This window comes from Oncorhynchus kisutch, linkage group LG26 (genome assembly GCF_002021735.2).
Source record: "Oncorhynchus kisutch isolate 150728-3 linkage group LG26, Okis_V2, whole genome shotgun sequence".
Taxonomy (NCBI): Eukaryota; Metazoa; Chordata; class Actinopteri; order Salmoniformes; family Salmonidae; genus Oncorhynchus; species Oncorhynchus kisutch.
The window spans coordinates 19,270,340-19,295,675 of NC_034199.2; the positions used below are offsets into that span (position 1 = coordinate 19,270,340).

The 25,336-nt window shown below is 42.8% G+C and overlaps 1 protein-coding gene across 4 annotated transcripts in view; it reads right to left on the reverse strand.

Annotated features, from left to right (window-relative positions):
• Window positions 1-25,336, reverse strand: part of LOC109871091 (lysine (K)-specific demethylase 6A) — an 85,289-nt gene that overhangs the window by 38,305 nt on the left and 21,648 nt on the right. Inside the window, exons 6-7 of one of the 4 annotated variants that reach the window (XM_020461919.2) lie at window positions 19,904-19,969; window positions 15,216-15,336 (exon numbers count right to left, since the gene is read on the reverse strand). In XM_020461919.2, coding sequence (XP_020317508.1) covers window positions 15,216-15,336; window positions 19,904-19,969 — 187 coding nt within the window. Of the gene's footprint in view, window positions 1-7,685; window positions 8,220-15,215; window positions 15,337-19,903; window positions 19,970-25,336 lie in introns of those variants that run through there. The other 3 variants (XM_020461920.2, XM_020461921.2, XM_031806134.1) reach the window with 3 other exon arrangements.

Below are 25,336 nucleotides of genomic sequence, written 5' to 3' on the forward strand. Positions count from 1 at the left end.
TTTAACTAACACACCTGATTCATCACAACCTTCATTAGGCATCAGGTGTTAGTTCTGGGTCCCCAACCGATTGTGTTTCTTTGTTCATGTATTTGCATAATTTTTTAAAACTTATTTTGTACAACTTTGCTGCTCCCGTCTCTTATGACCGAAAATAACTTCTGGACATCAGGACTGCGATTACTCACCACCGACTGGCAGAATCCTTTTTTTCCTTTAACGAGTCTGACGAGCCAGACACAAACAATATACTGCTTTCTCGAGAACAGGCCCAGATCCCTGTGATTTGCGTGGAGAGGAGGCGGAGAAAAGGGGGCCAAAGGGCAGGCTGCCTTCTGAGAATTCGTAGGCGATCGAATAAATGCCCACTTCCTTCCATTCTGCTAGAAAACGTGCAATCTTTGGAGAATAAAATAGAGGACCTACGCGTAAGATTAAGCTACCAACGGGACATTCAAAATTGTAACATCTTATGCCTCACGGAGTCGTGGCTGAACAAAGACACTATCAACATACAGCTGGGTGGTTATACGCTCTACAGGCAGGATAGAACAACGGCGTCTGGTAAGACAAGGGGCGGCGGATGATGTATTTTTGTAAATAACAACTGGTGCACTATATCTAAGGAAGTCTTGAGCTACTGACAATTTTAATTTTTTTATTTCACCTTTATTTAACCAGGCAAGCTAAATAAGAACAAGTTCTCATTTGCAACTGCGACCTGGCCAAGATGAAGCATAGCAGTTCGACACATACAACAACACAGAGTTACACATGGAATGAATGAACAAAACATACAGTCAATAATACAGTAGAACAAAAGGGAAAAAAGTCTATATACAGTGAGTGCAAATAAGGTCAAATAAGGGAGTTAAGGCAATAAATAGGCCATGGTGGCGAAGTAATTACAATATGGCAATTAAACACTGGATTGGTAGATGTGCAAAAGATGGATGTGCAAGTAGAGATAATGTGGTGCAAAAGGAGCTAAATAAATAAATACAGTATGGGAATGAGGTAGATAGATGGGCTGTATACAGATGGGCTATGAACAGGTGCAGTGATATGTGAGCTGCTCTGTTAGATGGTTCTTAAAGCTATTGAGGGAGATGGGAATCTCCAGCTTCAGTGATTTTTGCAGTTCGTTCCAGTCAGTGGCAGCAGAGAACTGGAAGGAAAGGCGAACAAAGGAGGAATTGGCTTTGGGGGTGACTAGTGAGATATACCTGTGTGCTACGAGTGGGTGCTGCTATGGTGACCAGCGAGCTGAGATAGGGCGGGGCTTTACCTAACAGAGACTTGTAGATAACCCGTAGCCAGTGGGTTTGGCGACGAGTATGAAGCGAGGGCCAGCCAACGAGAGCGTACCTGTTGCAGTGTTGGGTAGTATATGGGGCTTTGGTGACAAAACGGATGGCACTGTGATAGACTACATCCAGTTTGCTGAGTAGTGTTGGAGGCTATTTTATAGATGACATCGCCGAAGTAGAGGATCGGTAGGATGGTCAATTTTACGAGGGTATGTTTGGGAGCATGAGTGAAGGAAGCTTTGATTTTTGATTGGAGATGCTTAATGTGAGTCTGGAAGGAGAGTTTACAGTCTAGCCAGACACCTAGGTATTTGTAGTTATCCACGTATTCTAAGTCAGAGCCGTCCAGAGTAGTGATGCTGGATGGGCGGGCAGGTGCGGGCAATGATCGGTTGAATAGCATGCATTTAATTTTATTTGCGTTTAAGTGCCGTTGGAGGCCACAGAAGGAGAGTTGTATGGCATTGAAGCTCGTCTGGAGGTTTGTTAACACAGTGTCCAAAGAAGGGCCAGAAGTATACAGAATGTTGTCGTCTGTGTAGAAGTGGATTCGAGAATCACCAGCAGCAAGAGCGACATCATTGATGTATACAGAGAAGAGAGTCGGCCCGAGAATTGAACCCTGTGGCACACCCATAGAGACTGCCAGTGGACCGGACAACAGACCCTTCGATTTGACACACTGAGCTCTATCAGAGAAGTAGTTGGTGAACCAGGCGAGGCAATGATTTGCGAAACCAACGCTGTTGAGTCTGCCAATAAGAATGTGGTGATTGACAGAGTCGAAAGCCTTGGCCAGGTCGATGAATACAGCTGCACAGTAATGTCTCTTATCGATCGCGGTTATGATATCGTTAAGGACCTTGAGCGTGGCTGAGGTACACCCATGACCAGCTCGGAAACCAGATTGCATAGCGGAGAAGGTACGATGTGATTCAAAATGGCCAGTAATCTGTTTGTTAACTTGGCTTTCGAAGACCTTAGAGATGCAAGGTAGGATAGATATAGGTCTGTAGCAGTTTGGGTCTAGAGTGTATCCCCCTTTGAAGAGGGGGATGACCTTGGCAGGTTTCCAATCTTTGGGAATCTCAGACGATACAAAAGAGAGGTTGAACAGGCTAGTAATAGGGGTTGCAACAATTTCGGCAGATAATTTAAGAAAGAGAGGGTCCAGATTGTCTAGCCCGGCTGATTTGTAGGGGTCCAGATTTTGCAGCTCTTTCAGAACATCAGCTATCTGGATATGGGTGAAGGAGAAATGTTGGGGGTTTGGGCGGGTTGCTGTGGAGGGTGCCGGGCAGTTGACCGGGGTAGGGGTAGCCAGGTGGAAAGCATGGCCAGCCGTAGAGAAATGCTTATTGATATTCTCAATTATAGTGGATTTGTCGGTTGTAACAGTGTTTCCTAGCCTCAGAGCAGTGGGTAGCTGGAATGAGGTGCTCTTATTCTCCATGGACTTTACAGTGTCCCAGAACTTTTTTTGAGTTTGTACTGCAGGATGCAAATTTCTGTTTAAAAAAGCTAACCTTAGCTTTCCTAACTGCCTGTGTATATTGATTCCTAACTTCGCTGAAAAGGTGCATATCACGGGGGCTATTCGATGCTAATGCAGAACGCCACAGGATGTTTTTGTGCTGGTCAAGGGCAGACAAGTCTGGAGTGAACCAAGGGCTATATCTGTTCCTGGTTCTACATTTTTTTAAATGGGGCATGCCTATTTAAGATGGTGAGGAAGGCACTTTTAAAGAATAACCAGGCATCCTCTACTGTCGGGATGAGGTCAATGTCGTTCCAGGATACCCCGGCCAGGTTGATTAGAAAGGCCTGCTCACAGAAGTGTTTTAGGGAGCGTTTGACAGTGATGAGGGGTGGTCGTTTGCTCGCAGACCCATTACGGATGCAGGCAATGAGGCAGTGATCACTGAGCTCTTGGTTGAAAACAGCAGAGGTGTATTTGGAGGGTGAGTTAGTTAGGATGATATCTATGAGGGTGCTCGTGTTTACGGATTTGGGGTTATATCTGGTAGGTTCATTGATAAGTTGTGTGAGATTGAGGGCATCAAGCTTAGATTGAAGGATGGCCGGGGTGTTAAGCATGTCCCAGTTTAGGTCACCTAGCAGCACAAGCTCAGAAGATAGATGGGGGGCAATCAAATCACATATGGTGTCGAGGGCACAGCTGGAGGCAGAGGGTGGTCTATAACAAGCGGCAACGGTGAGAGACTTGTTTCTGGAAAGATACATTTTTTGAAATAGAAGCTCAAATTGTTTGGGTACAGACCTGGATAGTAAGACAGAACTCTGCAGGTTATCTTTGCAGTAAATTGCAACACCGCCCCCTTTGGCAGTTATATCTTGTCGGAAAATGTTATAGTTAGGAATGGAAATTTCAAGGTTTTTGGTGGTCTTCCTAAACCAGGATTCAGACACGGCTAGGACATCTGGATTTGTGGAGTGTGCTAGGGCAGTGAATAAAACAAACTTAGGGAGGAGGCTTCTAATGCTAACATGCATGAAACCAAGGCTTTTACAGTTGCAGAAGTAAAAAAATTAGAGAGCCTGGGGGAAGGAGTGGAGGTAGACACTGCAGGGCCTGGATTAACCTCTACATCACCGGAGGAACAGAGGAGGAGTAGGATAAGGGGACGGCTAAAGGCTAACAGAACTGGACGCCTAGTACGTTCAGAACAGAGAGTAAAAGGAGCAGATTTCTGGGCACGGTAGAATATATTCAATGCATAATGTACAGACAAAGGTATAGTAGGATGTGAATACAGTGGGGGTAAACCTGTGCATATAGTGATATTGAAAGAGATATTGTCTCTAGAAATAGCATTTAAACAAGGTGATGTCACTGCATGTGTGGGGGGTGGAACGAAATTGTTAGCCAAGGCGTGTTGAGCAGTGCTAGAGGCTCTACAGTGAAATAAAACAATAGTTACAAACCAGAACAGTAATCGACACGGCATGGTGACGTTAGGGAAAGGCATGCATAGCCGGGTGATCATACAAGTCCAGTGCGTGGCTTCAAGCAGCACAGGGCTAGCAGGCTAACAGAAAGGCCTTAGAGGGATGACGCGACGGAGGGAAGTCTGTTGTGCCCCCCTCATGCAGTTACATCAGTGGATGGATCAGCAGGGCTCCGTGTGGTAAACCAGGCCAATTGGCAAAATATGTATAGTGGCCTCTTAAATATGTCCGAAGGGCCTCTTAAATCAGCAGTCCAATGTGCTTAAGATAGCTAGCAGACTGCAGATTAGCGGCTGTGCGTTCAGGGGTCGTTAGCTGTTATAATTCCAGGTGGAAAAAAAATATGAAAAAATATCATAATAAAAATGTTTATAACAAAAAAAATTGGTTCAGAGCTTGCGGTAGGAATCCGGAGATATCGAGAAGAATAAGGCTGACTAGCTCTGGTTTGAGTCACGCTGTACAGACTGGCGAGAGTTGTCCGGGATAAAGGTAGCTGATGACCGCTAGCAAAGGATAGCTGACAGCTAGCTAGTGACTTCGGAATGTATTCGATGGGCCTCGTAAGCCAACAGTCCATTGTGCTCTAGACAGCTAGCATTCAGGGGGCGTTAGCTGCGAAGGTCGGAAGGTGAGAAGGTTCAGAGCTTGCGATAGGAATCCGGGGATATGGAGAGAAAAAATAGGTCCGGTATGCTCTGGTTGAATCGCATTGTACAAACTGGCGAGAGCTTTCCGAGCTAAGGTTAGCTGATGACCGTTAGCTGGCTAGTTTATGTTGGAGAGATTCCAGTAAGAGGGGAAGAAAAACTTTAGAGAAAAAGCAGGTCCACATCACATTGGGTGAGGCGGGTTGCAGGAGAGTATTTTGAAATAAGGGTTTAGAAAAATATAAAAAGATATGAGAAGAAAAATATATAAAAATATATATACATGGGACACGACAAGATGAAGCACAAATACGCCTGACTGCTACACCATCTGGATATTTAACAATTACAAATGACAATTACAACAATACTGAATGAACACTTATTTTAACTTAATATAATACATCAATAAAAGCAATTTAGCCTCAAATAAATAATGAAACATGTTCAATTTGGTTTAAATAATGCAAAAACAAAGTGTTGGAGAAGAAAGTAAAAGTGCAATATGTGCCATGTAAGAAAGCTAACGTTTAAGTTCCTTGCTCAGAACATGAGAACATATGAAAGTTGGTGGTTCCTTTTAACATGAGTCTTCAATATTCCCAGGTTATTAGTTATTACTAGTTATTATAGGAATTCTTGGACTATTTCTCTCTATACCCTTTGTATTTCATATACCTTTGTCTATTGGATGTTCTTATAGGGACTTTAGTATTGCCAGTGTAACAGTATAGCTTCCATCCCTCTCCTCGCCGCTACCTGGGCTCGAACCAGGAACACATCGACAACAGCCACCCTCGAAGCAGCGTTACCCATGCAGAGCAAGGGGAACAACTCCAAGTCTCAGAGCGAGTGACGTTTGAAACGCTATTAACGCGCACCCCGCTAACTAGGTAGCGATTTCACATCGGTTACACCAGCCTAATCTCAGGAGTTGATAAGCCTTTGGTCAGTAATATGGTCGAATCCGGAAACTATCATTTAGAAAACAAAACGTTTATTATTTTATTCCATCTAACGGATGGTATCCCTAAGTCTAAATATTGCTGTTACATTACACAACCTTCAATGTTATGTCATAATTACGTAAAACTCTGGGAAATGAGTTCGCAATGAGCCAGGTGGCCCAAACTGTTGCATATACCCTGACTCTGCGTGCAATGAACGCAAGAGAAGTGACACAATTTCACATGGTTAATATTGCCTGCTAACCTTTCTTTTAGCAAAATATGCAGGTTTAAAAATATATACTCCTGTGTATTGCTTTTAAGAAAGGAATGGATGTTTTTGGTTAGGTACACGTTGGAGCAACGACAGTCCTTTTTCACAAAAGCGCACCGCATCGATTTATGCAACGCAGGACACGCTAGATAAACGAGTAATATCATCAACCATGTGTAGTTATAACTAGTGATTATGATTGATTGATTGTTTTTTATAAGATAAGTTTAGTGCTAGCTAGCAACCTACCTTGGCTTCTTACTGCATTCACGTAACAGGCAGGCTCCTCGTGAGGCAGGTGGTTAAAGCATTGGACTAGATTGAATCCCTGAGCTGACAAGGTAAAAATCTGCCGTTCTGCCCCTGAACAAGGCAGTTAACCCACCGTTTCTAGGCAGTCATTGAAAATAAGAATGTGTTCTTAACTGACTTGCCTCATTAAATAAAGTTGTAAAAAATAATAATAATAAAATCTGCGTACAAAAGGCCCTTGAAATTATCGAAGACTCCATCCACCCTAGTCATAGACTGTTCTCTCTGCTACTGCACAGCAAGCGGCACCGGAGCACCAAGTCTAGGTCCAAGAGGCTTCTAAACAGCTTCTAACCCCAAGCCATAAGACTCCTGAACATCTAGTCAAATGGCTACCCAGACTATTTGCATTGCCCCCCCTCTTTTACACCACTGCTACTCTCGGTTATCATCATCTATGCATAGCCACTTTAATAACTCTACCTACATGTACATATAACCTTAAATAACCAGTGCCCCCGCACATTGATCCTGTACCGGTACCCCCTGTGTATAGTCTCGCTTTTGTTATTTTACTGCTGCTCTTTAATGATATGTTACTTTTATTTCTTATTCTTATCTGTATTTTTTAAAGCTGCTTGTTCGTTAGGGGCTACTAAGTAAGCATTTCACTGTAAGGTCTACACCGGTTGTATTCGGCACGTGACTACTATTTGATTTGCATCATGTTTTCTACAATGTCTTCTCGCCATCTCATCAGCCTGTAACTTGGACACACGTACAGAGCATAGCTTACTGCATTAGAAAGGACATACTGTACCATACGCAGACACTGACTTTTAGTCTCTACTGGTAACGCAACACTGGAAAATGGAGGCAAGAGAATGTAACCCAAATCAAAGCTCATGCAGCAAGACCAGGCACAACACCTCATCATAACATGGTGCTGCAGACAGAGGTGGCAGTCTAAAATAAACATAAGGTGTCACACACAGTTAAGAACCATCGGCCTTGCAGTAGAAGCGGTCAATGTCAGACATAAAAATCAGGGCAGCTCAGCCAACCTCCCTCCCTCTCACGCCTCAGTTAGGGCTGACAGGGAGTGAGCCACTGCTAACACACACAGTCATTACTGTCACACACACACACACCAACTGAGAAGTGGGAGATTTAACTGGGTCAAACACACACATATCTTCAAAGCCACACACACCTAATCAATAACATACACACTGGTCATCGAGAATATATCACCACATCAAACACAAATGTAATACATTACCATACATGCCAAGCCTTTTGTGCGGTTGCAGGAACTCCCTTAAACGCCATTACATCCTCCAGCAGCCCTCTTCTTCTCTCCCTTTCCCTCCCTCTATAGCTCTCTATCGCTCCACTACCAGGCAGATAATGCAGCAGGATTGTCAGCTTGCCTTTCCTCCCCCCTCTCTCTCTCTCTCCACTCTCTCCGTTCTCTGTGTCACTGATTCCTATTGAGCAGACGGCAGCACTAGAGAGGAGAGAGATGACAATAACTCCAGGCAGGCAGGCAGACACCCTCTCTCCTCTTCCTCCCCCTCTCTCTCGCTCTCCTCCAGCTGAGAATCTACTCTATGGTCACACAGGAAGGAGGATTCTCATCACCTGACTAATATACACCAGTCAATTACTCTCATCCTCCCTTTCACTCTCTGGGTTCTGCCTTTCTCACAGCTTACATTGTGGGGTAGGTGTGAGTTGTAGGTACAGTAACAGCTGTTGGTAACTGGCAAGACATAAATTCTATGCAAAATGGCTGAGTGTTTCCATAGGTTGGCTCATTGATTCCTTTTACATGAAAATACTAACAGCATTTCTAAACTGTTACTATGGCTAAGCCTTTTCTCCATCCAGAAAACGTACCACTGCCTTCCTCCCTCGTCCCCCCGCTCTGTCATGAAGGAGGAAAAGCAATTGTCGCTAAGGCCGTATGCTTTGAGGTCTCCACCCCTCCCTTCTCTCTCTCCTCCTTTACACGCTCATCACTCAGCCTCCCTTCTCATTCCTCTTTTCCCTCTACTCATACCCTCTCCATCTCTCCTCCCTACCCTATTATTTTCTCTCTCCCTCTCTCTGCTCACACCTCCTCCTCCTTCTCTCCATAGATAACTGGGCCAGTGTGTGTGTGTGCACGCCTGTGTGGCTGGCAGGGTGCCGTAGAGCTCAGTGGGGAGTGTATGTGACTAAGGCAAGGGAGGACGTGCAGCACGTGTGAAGCCTGTTCAGTTGAATACGGCTTCTTGTACACACACACAGTCAGCAGCCAATCAAGGGCAAAGCAGGGCAGGACCAAAAACACTAGACACCTGGCTCTTTCCCCTCCTCTCCCAGGGAAGGGTGTCCATCCTGGCCCATCTCACCAGTCTGAGAGAACCCATCCTGTGTACAATCTCCCCATGGCTCTTAGTCTCTCAAGACAAAAAGGGTTGCCTCCCACAATGTAGGAGCTTAACATGTCTGTATGTATACAACGTTACTTTGGAATAGAGGAAAGGGCACAAATAGGAGCTAGCAAGATTGAGATCACAGATGTTATATTTAATGAGTGCCTTTCGCAAGAGTCTAGTTTGCATGAGCTTCAGCAATATACCATATAACGACCGTATGATTTTAGATAGATAGATGTTATTGTGAAGTGTAAACGTCTAGGAGCAACAACGGCTCAGCCGCGAAGTGGTAGGCCACACAAGCTCACAGAATGGGACTGCCGAATGCTGAAGTGCATAACGTGTACAAATTGCCTGTCCTCAGTTGCAACACTCACTACAGAGTTCCAAACTGCCTCTGGAGACAATGTCCGCAAAATAACTGTTCGTCGGGAGTTTCATGAAATGGGTTTCCATGGCCGATCAGCCGCACACTAGCTTAAGATCACCATGCTCAATGCCAAGCGACAGCTGGAGTCTTGTAAAGCTCGCCGCCATTGGACTCTGGAGCAGTGGAAACGCGTTCTCTGGAGTGATGAATCACGCTTCTGCATCTGTCAGTCTGATGATGATGCCAACTGTAAAGTTTGGCGGAGGAGGAATAATGGTCTGGGGCTGTTTTTCCATGGTTCGGGATACGCCCCTTAGTTCCATTGTTGGGAAATCTTAATGCCACAGCATACAAGCATTTCGCTACACTCGCATTAACATCTGCTAACCATGTGTATGTGACCAATACAATGACATTCTAGATGATTCTGTGCTTCCAACTTTGTGGCCTGACTAATGTCAGGCCTGGCCATGCTGCTGCTCCAGTTTCAACTTCCACCTGACTGTGCTGCTGCTCCAGTTTCAACTGTTCTGCCTTATTATTATTCGACCATGCTGGTCATTTATGAACATTTGAACATCTTGGCCATGTTCTGTTATAATCTCCACCCGGCACAGCCAGAAGAGGACTGGCCACCCCACATAGCCTGGTTCCTCTCTAGGTTTCTTCCTAGGTATTGGCCTTTCTAGGGAGTTTTTCCTAGCCACCGTGCTTCTACACCTGCATTGCTTGCTGTTTGGGGTTTTAGGCTGGGTTTCTGTACAGCACTTTGAGATATCAGCTGATGTACGAAGGGCTATATAAATACATTTGATTTGATTTGATTTGTGGCAACAGTTTGGGGAAGGCCCTTTCCTGTTTCAGCATGACGTTGCTCCCGTGCACAAAGCGAGAACCCTACATCAATAGTTTGTCGAGATCCGTGTGGAAGGACTTGACTGGCCTGCACAGAGCCCTGACCTCAACCCCATCGAACACCTTTGGGATGAATTGGAACGTTGACTGCGAGCCATGCCTAAATCGGACAACATCAAAACGACCCTTGAATAATTAGCGTAAACAATAAATCAACCGTTCCATTTTGGCAATTGCATTCACAAATTCATGCAATTGTTTTTAGTCTTTGCTGTAATAAAGGTTTAACCAAAACAAACTAAAAACTATTGTACGCTGAATTTATTTAAATGTTGTTTACATTGTTCCAAATGGTCAGAGAAATTATATTGTAATCTATCAGCACCTGTTTGGGACACACAATATGCAAGCAGCTTCTTATCTTCTCTTACTTGATCTCCAGTATTTTCCACAACTAGTCAAATTTATTCTACACATATGACTCTCCCTTTAACTCCTGAGAAACCAGTAAACCAGCCCCGTTTCATGGTAAAAAAAGAATTCACGTCCTCTACATCCATTTTGCTGTCACGCGTTATGGTGTTCAGAGCTTGTTATAACCAATTTTTTTTATGTGATTATGATATGCTATAGGTCCGGCCCTATCGATGCATACACGTGTCACGTAAAGAGAGCAAAGGTCAAGGGAAAAGGGAATGTTTTTCCTTAACAAACGAGGCATTTTGGTAACAGAACTTTTCAGTCAGAAATTATTGTAATTGTGTTGCAGCTTCAGCAACACGATAAACATAATGTTCTGTGGTGGTCGCTGCAGCAGGTATGAGAGAGGGACAGGGCGATAAACACTGTTGATGTTCTGTGGTGGTCGCTGCAGCAGGTATGAGAGAGGGACAGGGCGATGAACACTTGATGTTCTGTGGTGGTCGCTGCAGCAGGTATGAGAGAGGGACAGGGCGATGAACACTTGATGTTCTGTGGTGGTCGCTGCAGCAGGTATGAGAGAGTGACAGGGTGATAAACACTGGTGATGTTCTGTGGTGGTCGCTGCAGCAGGTATGAGAGAGAGGGACAGGGCGATAAACACTGTTGATGTTCTGTGGTGGTCGCTGCAACAGGTATGAGAGAGTGACAGGGTGATAAACACTGTTGATGTTCTGTGGTGGTCGCTGCAGCAGGTATGAGAGAGGGACAGGGCGATGAACACTTGATGTTCTGTGGTGGTCGCTGCAGTAGGTATGAGAGAGGGACAGGGCGATGAACACTTGATGTTCTGTGGTGGTCGCTGCAGTAGGTAAGAGACGACGGGTGCTAGTCACAGTCACTCGCTGGTCATTTATTTTATTTTTCATTATTCTTTTTTTACACAACACAGCAAGTCTGTGATCGGCACAACCAAATCAATTGCAGTAGGACGCCATCTAGTTATTTGTGTCTCTTAATTATTTAATCAAACAGTGGGCTTATAGCATCAGACAAGCTCAGTGCATATAGTTGATTTGATTAAAACACATAGGATGCATCTATATATGGAAAAATACCTGTTTAAAATGTTCAATCAATCATTTGGTCGAGAGAACAGACCGTCACCAAAGATATTTTTTTAGTAAGGGACAGCTTAGTCCCCGAATAAATAAATAAAATCAATGTCAACTGAGTTGTTCTTTCGACCAATCGATTAGTCTACATTTTAAGACGTGTATTTTATATATACTGAACAAAAATATAAACGCAACATGTAAAGTGTTGGACCCATGTTTCATGAGCTGAAAAAAAAAAGATTACAGTAATGTTTCACACACACAAAAAGCTTATTTCACTGAACTTATGTGTACACATTTGTTTACATCCATGTTACTGAACATTTCTCATTTGCCAAGATAATCCATCCACTTGACAGGTGTGGCATATCAAGAAACTGAATAAACATTAGATTAACCTGTTGAGTGTAGGGGGCAGTACTTTGATGTTTGGATGAAAAGAACGTACCCAAATGAAACTGGCCCAGAATCTAGAATATGCATATAATTGTCAGATTAGGATAGAAAACACTCTAAAGTTTCCAAAACTGTTAAAATATTATCTGTGACTATAACAGAACCGATATTGCAGGAAATCCAACCCGGAAGTGCTGTTTTTCCTGAAAGCTCTCTGTTCCAATGCCTACTGTCTCTCTATTTCAAGGGATATCAACCAGATTCATTTTCCTATGGCTTCCCCATGGTGTGAACAGTCTTTAGACATAGTTTCAGGCTTTTATTTAGAAAAATGAGCGAGAAAGATCACATTGCGTCATTGGATGGCTGGGTGCCAGCAGCGTTTGCATGCTCGAGCAGCTTGGAGCAGACATTTTCTCGCTCTCTCCAATTGAAGAAGCTACAGTCCCAGTTGAAATATTATTGATGATATATTGTAAAAACAACCTGAGGATTGATTATAAAAAACGTTTGACATGTTTCTACGAACTTTACGGATACTATTTGGAATTTTCGTCTGCTCGGTCTTAAGCTCTCGAGCCTGTGGATTTCTGAACATAACCTACATTTGGTTGGCGCGTTTTTGGATATAAAAATAATCTTTATGGAACAAAAGGAACATTTATTGTGTAACTGGGAGTCTCGTGAGTGCAAACATCCGAAGATCATCAAAGGTAAGCGATTCATTTTATTGCTTTTCTGACTTTCGTGACCAATCTACTTGGCTGTTAGCAGTTTGTAATGTTTTGTCTACTGAGAGAGATGTCCTTACATAAACTCTTGGTATGCTTTCGCCAAAAAGCTTTTTTGAAATCTGACACGCCAGGTGGATTAACAACAGGCTAAGCTGTGTTTTGCTATATTGCACTTGTGATTTCATGAAAATTAAATATTTTTAGTAATTTAATTAGAATTTGGCGCTCTGCAACTCAGCGGATGTTAACGAAAATGAACCCGGTAACGGGATGGGTGCATCAAGAAGTTAAACAGCATGATAAAAACACAGGTGCATCTTGGGCTGGGGTCAATAAAAGGACTCTAAAATCTGTCATTTTGTCACACAACACAATGTCACAGTTGTCTCAAATTGAGGGAGCGTGCAATTGGCAGGAATGTCCACCAGAGTTTTTTCCAGAGAATTTCATGTTCATTTCCCTACCAACATCATTTTAGATAAGTTTTTCTGTCTGTAATAAAGCCTTTTTGTGGGGGGGAAACTCATTCTGATTGGCTGGGCCTGGCTCCCAAGTGGGTGGGCCTATGGCTGCGCCCCTGCCCAGTTATGTGAAATACATAGGGCCTAATTTATTTATTTCAATTGACTGATTTCCTTATATAGACTATAACTCAGTAAAAATGGTTGCGTTTATATTATTATCCAGTACACATAGTTAAATAGAACTATAAGAAATTTAAGATTTGTCCAATTCTATCCAGCTCATGGCTCCAGCTATGCATGTGTTTTGCTAACTTGCTAGATGTCAAGATCAAGGTTCTTTGGTTACAGCAGAGATATTCAGTCTCGTCCTGGATCAAGATGCCTGTTGCGTAAACAGTTTTGTGCATAAAAAAGTATATATTTTTGGAAATAGCACCCCTTGTGTGCACATTTAGTTATACAGCATACCCCTGTATGGTACAAAAACACCCAACCCTATTGTGGATAGCATTTTTGTGTCTCGGTGTCCAGTATAAGGAAGTTAGAGGTAGTTTTGCGAGCCAATGCTAGTCTATGGATATTTTCTAGCATGCTAACTTCCTTCATACTGGACACAGAGACATAACATTTTTATACACAAGTCGGACTTAGGGAAAGTAAAATCCCAAAGTATCCCTTTACTCCCAGACATAGTGCTGTTGCTGCCCTAGGTCTGGGACTTCAGAGAGAACATGGCTCCTCTGACCTCTTTCAGTAGCACATGAATCAGACACAAACATGTGTATCCATCCACAGCCAACCCAGCTATGTAGTGAAGCTACAACAGGTATTTACAGTAAGTCACAATCTAGTACTGGGAAGTATGGGAGCAAAGGAAACAAAACATGAGGCGGACTGTATTTCTTGAGGAAAACAGTCAAAATGTTGGAAAACAAAATGCCTTAGGTTGTCACCCAGAGTCACATTTGTTTCACTTGCAAGCTATTGCACATAATATTTTACAAAAGTACGATAAAGGGCCATAGAGAAAAGTCTGCTTCTTGTTTTCTTTATTGCCAAGGAAAATCTGGTATTGTAGTATCGCGATACGGGTATCGTGACAACACTACTGTCTAGGGTGATGGAATTCAACATGCTGGGAGGGAAAGCTGCAGCTGAAGTGGCCTTATTTGGACAGATCCCTCAGGACTATGACCATTAGCAAATATACTGCATGCAAACCATAGTTATAGCCTTGGCTGGCTGTAAAAGACTACTCAGAAACAGTCAAAAGCAGACAGACTACTACAGCTAACCCTTCTATGAGCTCTACTGGGAATAAGAGCACACCTATCAAATGCACACACCTAACACCTATCAAATGTATGGCAGCTCCAACACTGTCTGGGTCAGAAGCCCTCAGGTTGGTGTGTGCATTTCTCTGTCTGGTCTGGACAAAACAAAAGTATACATTCACAAGGGAATAGAAACAGAGAGCCACCCTGGCTTATAGTGTCAATGGCACAACACAGGTCTACACACCCACCAAACAACACACTATTCTTACACTTAATCCAGCAGGGAAGATAGCCTGTCTCATATTTTACCATAGGGTCATAGAGGACCTGCTTTGAACAGGTAGAAGAGAGGCTGCTAACCCCATTAGTTACAGAGGGCGGGGCCTGTTGATATTTACATGACATTTCAGTCATTTAGCAGACGCTCTTATCCAGAGTGACTTACAGTAGTGAGTGCAATGATTTTCCTACTTTATTCATACTGGTCCCACGTGGGAATCAAAACCACAACCCTGGCATTGCAAAGGCCATGCTCTACCAACTGAGCCGCAAGGGACTGGGGCACTAGGTCACTCCTGGTCCGGGAGGGCTGCTGTGTGTGCAGGCGATGTCCATAGGGGTGTGTACAGTGCTAGCTATGCTACATACCTAGGCTTATACTGTGCTGTAGCAGCAGTAGTACCAATAGTAGTAGTAGAAGCAGTTGTACTAATAATAGTAGTACTAATAGTAGTAGTATTAGCAGTACATACCTTTAGACTTGACTCATAATCGGTGTTGCCTTTAAACATGAGGCCCAGTCTCATGTGGATCTCCGTGGCTCGGGAGAAACTGGGGTCAACATAGAGCACTTCCTGAAACGCTTTTATCGCCCTGCACACACACAGAGACACAGGAGGAGAGGGTTAAACATAGGGTGGAACAAAACACGACACATAAAAAAAAGACTTTCATTCACAAAAGCAAAAATGTGTGGAAATAACCTAAGGGTGCTTTTTTTCATGGGATAAAAATAGAGCGAGTAGCTATGGCAAAGAACTAAAGGACTGTTGATTCTGAATGCTAGAGCATCCCTGAATTGTGTGGGTGTGTGTGAGTGAAAGAGCAAGCACCGCTGTCACCAAAATTACCCTCACCCACAACCACCCCGATATAAACCCAAAAAAATAAGACACCCCATATAGGCTACAAAACAAACATACTCCACTCTACTGCTCCACCCCTCTCCAATACAAATACACACATCTTACAAATAAACACCAACTATAACAACGTACACAAATAAATACACTCACAGTGCAGTTGTGAAAACAAAGGCTATCGTATGTCACCACGGAGGTCTGCCACAGCAAGAGAGACTACAGTAGAAACACTGATCTCACTGCTGAGGCTGCCTGTGCACTGCTCGCTCGCACGCACGCACACACGCATGCACACACACACGCTGCTGTGCTGAAGCAAAGCACTCTGAACCCATTGGCCTCTCTCCCCCTCCTATCCCTGTTCCAATCCTTCCTTCCTCCCGCTCTCGTTCATTTGTTCCCTCCAGAGAGCTAGGCGCTCCAGCTTCTCTAGGCTGGAACAGATTGGCAGAGACACAGAGCAAACGGCAGACAAGCTAACAGAGAATACCTTCTACAGGACAGACAGATAAGAGGCAGAACACTAAACAATACCAAGTGTTCTCTGACTGAACCCCAATTATACCAGAGTTAAGCTATTAGTGACAAAGTCGTGTTGTATTATGAATCTGACGTAGGCCATATAACCCACTGCTCTAGCCCTGTAGCTCTCCAGGAACAATGTTGGTGACTAGGACTGGGAATTCCCAGGGAACTAACGATAGATTATAACTATACTTTGGTGCCGATACGGCATGTATTGCCATACACGGGGCTGCGCACAATTGGCCCAGCGTCGTCTGGGTTTGGCAGGGGTAGGACATCGTTGTAAAAAAACATTTGTTCTTAACTGACTTGCCTAGTTAAAAAAATAATAATAATAATAATTGCAATTCGATACTGTGATGCTATTGCGATTTGATGTTCCAAACATATTGCTCACCATGTCTGCTGCAGAGAGATAAGAGAGAGAACTACTATTGATCAGTCATGGCAATAAAAAGGGCTGAAAACAAAAATGGTGCAGGTACAGTCAACTAGCGAAAAAATTATATCCCGATATGTAACTGTCAATTTTCCCCCCATCTCTATTGGTGACCACTTCTCTGGCCCGATGAGGTAACATTACATCTTTCAGCTCTGAATTCCTCGGAAGTCTCTATCTGGTGATGTAACATGTCCTACATTGAGGGAGAAACCCAAATGACCCACTTCTCTGTATCCCCTCCTCCCCCATGTGGAACTCCCTTCCCCTGGGAGTGAGAAGGGCTATACTATATACAGTACCAGTCAAAAGTTTGGACCCACCTACTCAGTCAAGTGTTCTTCTTTCTTTTTAGTACTTTCTACATTGTAGAACAATAGTGAAGACATCAAAACTATGAAATTACACAAAAAAGTGTTAAACAAATCAAAACATATTTTGTATTTTAGATTCTTCAAAGTAGCCACCCTATGCCTCTTGGCATTCTCTCAACCAGCTTCATGATGTCGTCACCTGGAACGCATTTCAATTAACAGGTGTGCCTTCTTAAAGTCAATTTGTGGAATTTCATTCCTTCTTAATGCATTTGAGCCATTCAGTTGTGTTGTGACAAAGTGGGTATACAGAAGATATCCCTATTTGTTAATAGACCAAGTCCGTATTATGTCAAGAACAGCTCAAATAAGCATAGAGAAATGACAGTCCATCACTATTTTAAGACATGAAGGTCAGTCAATCCGGAAAAGGTCAATAACTTTTAAAGTTTCTTCAAATGCAGTCGGACAAAACCATCAAGCGCCATGATGAAACTGGCTCTCATGCGGACCGCCACAGGACAGGAAAACCCAGAGTTACCTCTGCTGCAGAGGATAAGTTCATTAGAGTTACCAGCCTCAGATTGCAGCCCCAAAAAAGCTTTAGACTTCTCCACATCAACTGTTCAGAAGAGACTGCGTGAATCAGGTCTTCATAGTCAAATTGCTAGAAAGAAACCACTACTAAAAGGACACCAATAAGAAGAAGAGACTTGCTTGGGCCAAGAAACACAAGCAATGGGCATTAGAATGGTGGAAATCTGTCCTTTGGAGTCGAAATTTGCGACTTTTGGTTCCAACCGCCGTGTCTTTGTGAGACGCAGAGAGGTGAACGGATGATCTCTGCATGTGTGGTTCCCACCATGAAGGATGGAGGTGGTGGTGTGATGGTGTAGGGGTGATTTGTTGGTGACACCATCAGTGATTTATTTAGAATTCAAGGCACACTTAACCAGCATGGCTACCACAGCATTCTGCAGCAATACGCCATCCCATCTGGTTAACGCTAAGTGGGACTCATTTGTTTTTCAACAGGACAATGACCCAAAACACACCTACAGGTTGTAGGTGGGCTATTGACAAAGGAGAGTGATGGCATGCTGCAACAGATGACCTGGCCTCCACAATCCCCCGAGCTCAACCAATTTGAGATGGTTTGGGATGAGTCGGACCGCAGAGTGAAGGAAAAGCAGTGCTCAGCATGTGGGAACTCCTTCAAGACCGTTGGAAAAGCATTCCTCTTGAAGCTGGATGAGAAAATGCCAATTTTGTGCAAAGCTGTTATCAAGGCAAACTGTGGCTACTTTGAAAAAATGTTAAATATATTTGGATGTTTTTAACCATTTTGATTACTAAATGATTCAATGTAGAAAATAGTAAAAATAAAGAAAAACCCTTGAATGAGTAGGTGTGTCCAAATGTTTGACTGGTACTGCTCAGTGATTTCTAACAAGTCAATTCATAAAATTTCTCCCTGCTAGAGCAGCTGGTCAACTGTAAGTGCTGTTATTGTTAAGTGAAAATGTCTAGGAGCAACAACGGCTCAGACACGAAGTGGTAGGCCACACAAGCTCATGGAACGGTACCGCCAAATGCTGAACACGTAGCTCGTAAAAATCGCCTGTCCTCGGTTGCAACACTGGAAGCAACGTCAGTACAACTGTTTGTTGGGAGCTTCATGGTCAAGAAACCACATACAAGCCTGGGGAAGGCCTTTTTCTGTTTCAGCATGACCATTTTTTATTTATTTTACTTTTTTATTGTACCTTTATTTAACTAGGCAAGTCAGTTAAGAACAAATTCTTATTTTCAATGACGGCCTAGGAACAGTCGGTTAACTGCCTGTTCAGGGGCAGAACGACAGATTTATACCTTGTACAATGTTCCAATATCTACTGGAAAGCCTTCCAAGAAGGAATGGAGGCTGTTATAGCAGCAAAGGAGGGAACCAACTCTATATTAATGACCATGATTTTGGAATGTGATGTTTGACGAGCAGGTGTCCACATACTTTTGGTCATGCCGTGTATGTAAACTTGGCAGGCTGACAGCACTGGAGGCACTCAAGGTCAAGGCAGGGGAGAAGAAAGGGGGGGCAAGGACCAGAACTAGGGTTGGTGTTGGCTAGCTTGTGTACACCTATCCAAACTGAAAAAGATATCCTGGTCAAAAAAGTTGCACTTAAAACAATGGAGCACTCAAAAGTGTGCAAGTATCTATTTACTGTTATAGATTAATGCCTCACAAGCTAATGGAATGGCTGGAGTTGACCGATGCAAAACACATTTCTTTTTAATAAGGCCTAAGCATCTCATCATGCTCGTGGTATACATTGCTAATGGATGGGCTCCCCAATGCAATCATTAAATCAAGCTATATTTATATAGCACACTTCAGATGTAGAATGCAACGCAATGTGCTTTACAGGGGGAAAAAACATTTAAATAATGAAAATAAATGACATTTTTACTACGCAACAAACATAAGGGGGAAAAAAAGAGGGACAAACTAAAAAACACAAAGGAAAAGTAAAGCTAAAAAGATGTGTTTTAAGATCACAGTTTCAGCCCTGCTCAGGTTCTCTGGCAGGCTATGCCTCTCCATGCCTCTTAGTCCTAGGCTTTGGGATAGTTAAAAGGCCAGTGCCAGAGGACTTGAGGGACCTACTGGGTACATAACTTAAAAGCATGTCTGACTTGTATTTAAAAACCCAATAGAAGAACCTTAGATCTAAAACTCAGGCAGCCAGTGCATTACCCATTACCAATAACACTTTTTGGAGAAAAGCAAAACAAAAATAGCCTGATCGGATGGCTTGACTGTTGGCTTTATAACATTTAGATCCAATATGGCTCCTAATCATGGCAGTAACATTAGCTGCATTATTCTTGATAAAACAACTAACACGTAGATGCATAATGACTGCCTAGACAACATTTAGATTCAAGATGACAGCCAGTTGCATGAAAGACACATCCTCGCAGTATTACTCCCTATGGAAACTAATAGAGGGGGCCTACCTTCTCTGTCCTGCCTGGGCCTCTGAGGAGGGGGGCTGCACTGGCCTAGACAGGGAGAAAGGGGACCTACAGTAGTCAATATCAGGCAATGCCACAGACACCTAGCAGCACTACACAGCCTCAGCAAAGCACTTACTCAACAAGGACCCAAGTACAGTAATACATTCCCCATCACAGGTATATGGGGTAGGGAGGGTATTTAGTTACTACTCCTCTGGTGCAATGTAGGAAATAACTTTTGAGATTTGAATTATTCAGTTAGTAATTTATATAGTGGCACCTCTCCTACTAGCTGCTTGAAAATGGAAAAAAACAGTGTATATTCTCTCGCTCCAAAACCATCGTTTTAATTCCTTAGTCTAAGACGTTGGGGAGGGGGGTGCTAAACTGACATCTGGAATGGTTTTTAAAAAGGGTCATACTATGGATAATTTAGCTATCTGATTTGGAATTTTAAGTCAACTTTAAGTATAATAAAAAATTTAAAGATTGGGATAAAATGTAGATGTTTGGCCATTATTACTAAAGCCATAGAACGCATTGAATAACACATTCATAAATGGCAAAAAGGATAGCAAAAAAAAGGTTTTGAAATGTCTGTCATATATATATATATATGGGCTGGTTTGGGTGGCGCAGTGGTCTAAGGCACTGCATCTCAGTGCAAGAGGCATCACTACAGTCCCTGGTTCTGTATCACAATCACATCCGGCCGTGATTGAGAGTAAAATAGGGCGGGCACAATTTGCCCAGAGTCATCTGGGTTAGGCCGGGGTAGGCCGTCAATGTAAATAAGAATTTGTTCTTTTAACTGAATTGCCTAGTTAAATAAAAATTATATATATATATATATATATATATATATATATATATATATATATATATACATATATACACATACAGTGCCTTGCGAAAGTATTCGGCCCCCTTGAACTTTGCGACCTTTTGCCACATTTCAGGCTTCAAACATAAAGATATAAAACTGTATTTTTTTGTGAAGAATCAACAACAAGTGGGACACAATCATGAAGTGGAACGACATTTATTGGATATTTCAAACTTTAACAAATCAAAAACTGACAAATTGGGCGTGCAAAACTATTCAGCCCCCTTAAGTTAATTACTTTGTAGCGCCACCTTTTGCTGCGATTACAGCTGTAAGTCACTTGGGGTATGTCTCTATCAGTTTTACACATCGAGAGACTGACATTTTTTCCCATTCCTCCTTGCAAAACAGCTCGAGCTCAGTGAGGTTGGATAGAGAGCATTTGTGAACAGCAGTTTTCAGTTCTTTCCACAGATTCTCGATTGGATTCAGGTCTGGACTTTGACTTGGCCATTCTAACACCTGGATATGTTTATTTTCGAACCATTCCATTGTAGATTTTGCTTTATGTTTTGGATCATTGTCTTGTTGGAAGACAAATCTCCATCCCAGTCTCAGGTCTTTTGCAGACTCCATCAGGTTTTCTTCCAGAATGGTCCTGTATTTGGCTCCATCCATCTTCCCATCAATTTTAACCATCTTCACTGTCCCTGCTGAAGAAAAGCAGGCCCAAACCATGATGCTGCCACCACCATGTTTGACAGTGCGGATGGTGTGTTCAGGGTGATGAGCTGTGTTGCTTTTACGCCAAACATAACGTTTTGCATTGTTGCCAAAAAGTTCAATTTTGGTTTCATCAGACCAGAGCACCTTCTTCCACATGTTTGGTGTGTCTCCCAGGTGGCTTGTGGCAAACTTTAAACGACACTTTTTATGGATATCTTTAAGAAATGGCTTTCTTCTTGCCACTCTTCCATAAAAGGCCAGATTTGTGCAATATACGACTGATTGTTGTCCTATGGACAGAGTCTCCCACCTCAGCTGTAGATCTCTGCAGTTCATCCAGAGTGATCATGGGCCTCTTGGCTGCATCTCTGATCAGTCTTCTCCTTGTATGAGCTGAAAGTTTAGAGGGACGGCCAGGTCTTGGTAGATTTGCAGTGGTCTGATACTCCTTCCATTTCAATATTATCGCTTGCACAGTGCTCCTTGGGATGTTTAAAGCTTGGGAAATCTTTTTGTATCCAAATTCGGCTTTAAACTTCTTCACAACAGTATCTCGGACCTGCCTGGTGTGTTCCTTGTTCTTCATGATGCTCTCTGCGCTTTTAACGGACTTCTGAGACTATCACAGTGCCGGTGCATTTATACGGAGACTTGATTACACACAGGTGGATTGTATTTATCATCATTAGTCATTTAGGTCAACATTGGATCATTCAGAGATCCTCACTGAACTTCTGGAGAGAGTTTGCTGCACTGAAAGTAAAGGGGCTGAATAATTTTGCACGCCCAATTTTTCAGTTTTTGATTTGTAAAAAAAAGTTTGAAATATCCAATAAATGTCGTTCCACTTCATGATTGTGTCCCACTTGTTGTTGATTCTTCACAAAAAAATACAGTTTTATATCTGTATGTTTGAAGCCTGAAATGTGGCAAAAGGTTGCAAAGTTCAAGGGGGCCGAATACTTTCGCAAGGCACTAATATATATATATATATATATACACACACACACACACACACACACACATATATATACATACATACACACACTGTCACGCCCTGACCTTAGTTCCCTTTTTATGTCTCCGTTTTAGTTTGGTCAGTGCGTGAGTTGGAGTGGGCATTCTATGTTGTGTATTCTAGGTGTTGTATTTCTGTGTTTGGCCTGGTATGGTTCCCAATCAGAGGCAGCTGTCGATTGTTGTCTCTGATTGAGAACCATACTGTTTTCCCAATATGGTTTGTGGAAGTTGTTTTCTGTGTCTTACCATACAGAATTGTTTTCGGGGGTTCATTTATTTCTCTTGTTCTTTTGTGTCCGGTTATATTTAATTAAAATATGGACACTTACCACGTGTCCATATGCGCATTGGTCTGATCTTTCCTACTCCTCCTCAGAGGAAAACCGTTACACACACACACACACACACACACACACACTACAGTTAAGTTTTAGAACACCTACCCATTCAAGAGTTTTTATTTGTACTATTTTCTACATTTTATAATAGTGAAGACATCAAAACTATGAAATAACACATGGAATCATGTAGTAAACAAAAGTGTTAAAATCAAAATATATTTCAGATTCTTCAAAGTAGCCACCTTTTGCCTTGATAATAGCTTTGCACTATCTTGGCATTCTCTCAACCAAGCTTCATGAGGTAGTCACCTGAAATGCATTTAAATTAAAAAGGTGTGCCTGTTAAAAGTTCATTTGTGGAATGTCTTTCCTTCTTAATGCATTTGAGTCAATCTATTGTGTTGTGACAAGGTAAGGGTGGTATACAAAAGATAGCCCTATTTAATGGCAAGAACAACTCAAATAAGCAAAGAGAAACGACAGTCCATCATTACTTTAAGACATGAAGGTCAGTCAATCCAGAAAAGTGCGGTTGCAAAAATCATCATATGATGAAATTGGCTCTCGTGAGGACCATCACAGTAAAGGAACACCCAGAGGTCTCTGCTGCAGAGGATAACTTCATTGGAGATAACAGCCTCAGAAATTGCAGCCCAAATGAATGCTACACAGAGTTCAAGTAACAGACATCGCAACATCAACTGTTCAGAGAAACCATTACTAAAAGGCACCAATAAGAAGAAGAGACTTGCTTGGGCCAAGAAACACAAGCAATGGACATTAGACCAGAGGAAATGTGTCCTTTGGTCTATACTCCAAATTGGAGATTTTTGGTTCCAACCGCCGTGTCTTTGTGAGATGTGGTGTGGGTGAACGCATGATCTCTGCATGTGCATTTCTGTAACTCCTTCAAGACTGTTGGAAAAGCATCCAGGTGAAGCTGGTTGAGAAAATGCCAAGAATGTGCAAAGCTGTCAAGGCAAAGGGTGGCTATCTCAAATATAAAACATATTTTGATTGGTTTGACACTTTTCTGGTTACAACATGATTGCATTTGTGTTATTTCATAGTGTTGATGTCTTCACTATTATTCTACAATGTAGAAAATAGTAAAAATAAAGAGAACCCCTTCGGTAGGTGTCCAAACATTTGATCACACACACAGAGATAGAGAATGCATTCGTTAAGAATTCAGACCCCTTGACTTTTCTCACATTGTTACGTTACAGCCTTCTTCTAAAATTGACTAAATGTTTTTTCCCTAATCAATCTACACACAATACTAATAATAATTTATTCAAAACGAAACGACTGAAATCACATTTACATAAGTATTCAGACCCTTTACTTAGTACTTTGTCGAAGCACCTTTGGCAGCAATTACAGCCTAGAGTCTTCTTGGATAGAACGCTACAAGCTTGGCACACCTGTATTTGGAGAGTTTCTCCCATTCTTCTCTGCAGATCCTCTCAAGCCCTGGCAGGTTGGATGGAGACCGTCGCTGCACAGCTATTTTCAGCTCTCTCCAGAGATGTCCTGGCTCTGGCTTGGCCACTCAACAACATACAGAGACTTGTCCCGAAGCCACTCCTGCGTTGTCTTGGCTATGTGCTTAGGGTCGTTGTACTGTTGGAAGGTGAACCTTCACCCATGTCTGAGATCCTGAGAGCTTTAGAGCAGGTTTTTATCAAGGATCTCTGTACTTTGCTCCATTCATCTTTGCCTCAATTCTGACTAGTCTCCCAGTCCCTACCGCTGAAAAACATCCCCAAACCATGATGCTGCCACCATGTTTCACTGTAGGGATGGTGCCAGATTTCCTCCAGACGTGATGCTTGGCATTCAGACCAAAGTGTTCAGTCTTGCTTTTATCAGACCAGAGAATCTTGTTTCTCATGGTCTGAGAGTCTTTAGGTGCCCTTTGGCAAACTCCAAGCGTCTGTCATGTGCCTTTTACTGAGGATTGGCTTCTGTCTGGCCACTCTACAATAAATGCCTGATTGGTGGAGTGCTGCAGAGATGGTCGTCCTTCTGGAAGGTTCTCTCATCTCCACAGAAGTACTCTGGAGCTCTGTCAGAGTGACCATCAGGTTCTTGGTCACCTCCCTGATAAAAGCCCTTCTCCCCCGATTACTCAGTTTGGCCAGGCGGCCAGCTATAAGAAGAGTCTAAGTGGTGCCAAACTTCTTCCATTTAAGAATGGAGGAGGCCACTGTGTTCTTGGGGACCTTCAATGCTGCAGAAATGTTTGGGTACCCTTCCCCAGATCTGTGCCTCGACACAATCCTGTCTCAAGGGCTCTACGGATAATTCCTTCGACCTCATGACTTGGTTTTTGCTGACATGCACTGTCAACTGTGGGACCTTACATAGACAGGTGTGTGCCTTTCCAAATCATGTCCAATCAATTGAATTTACCACAGGTGTAGAAACATCAAGGATAATCAATGGAAACAGGATGCACCTGAGGTCAACTTCGAGTTTCATAGCAAAGGGTTTGAATACTTATGGAAATCTTTT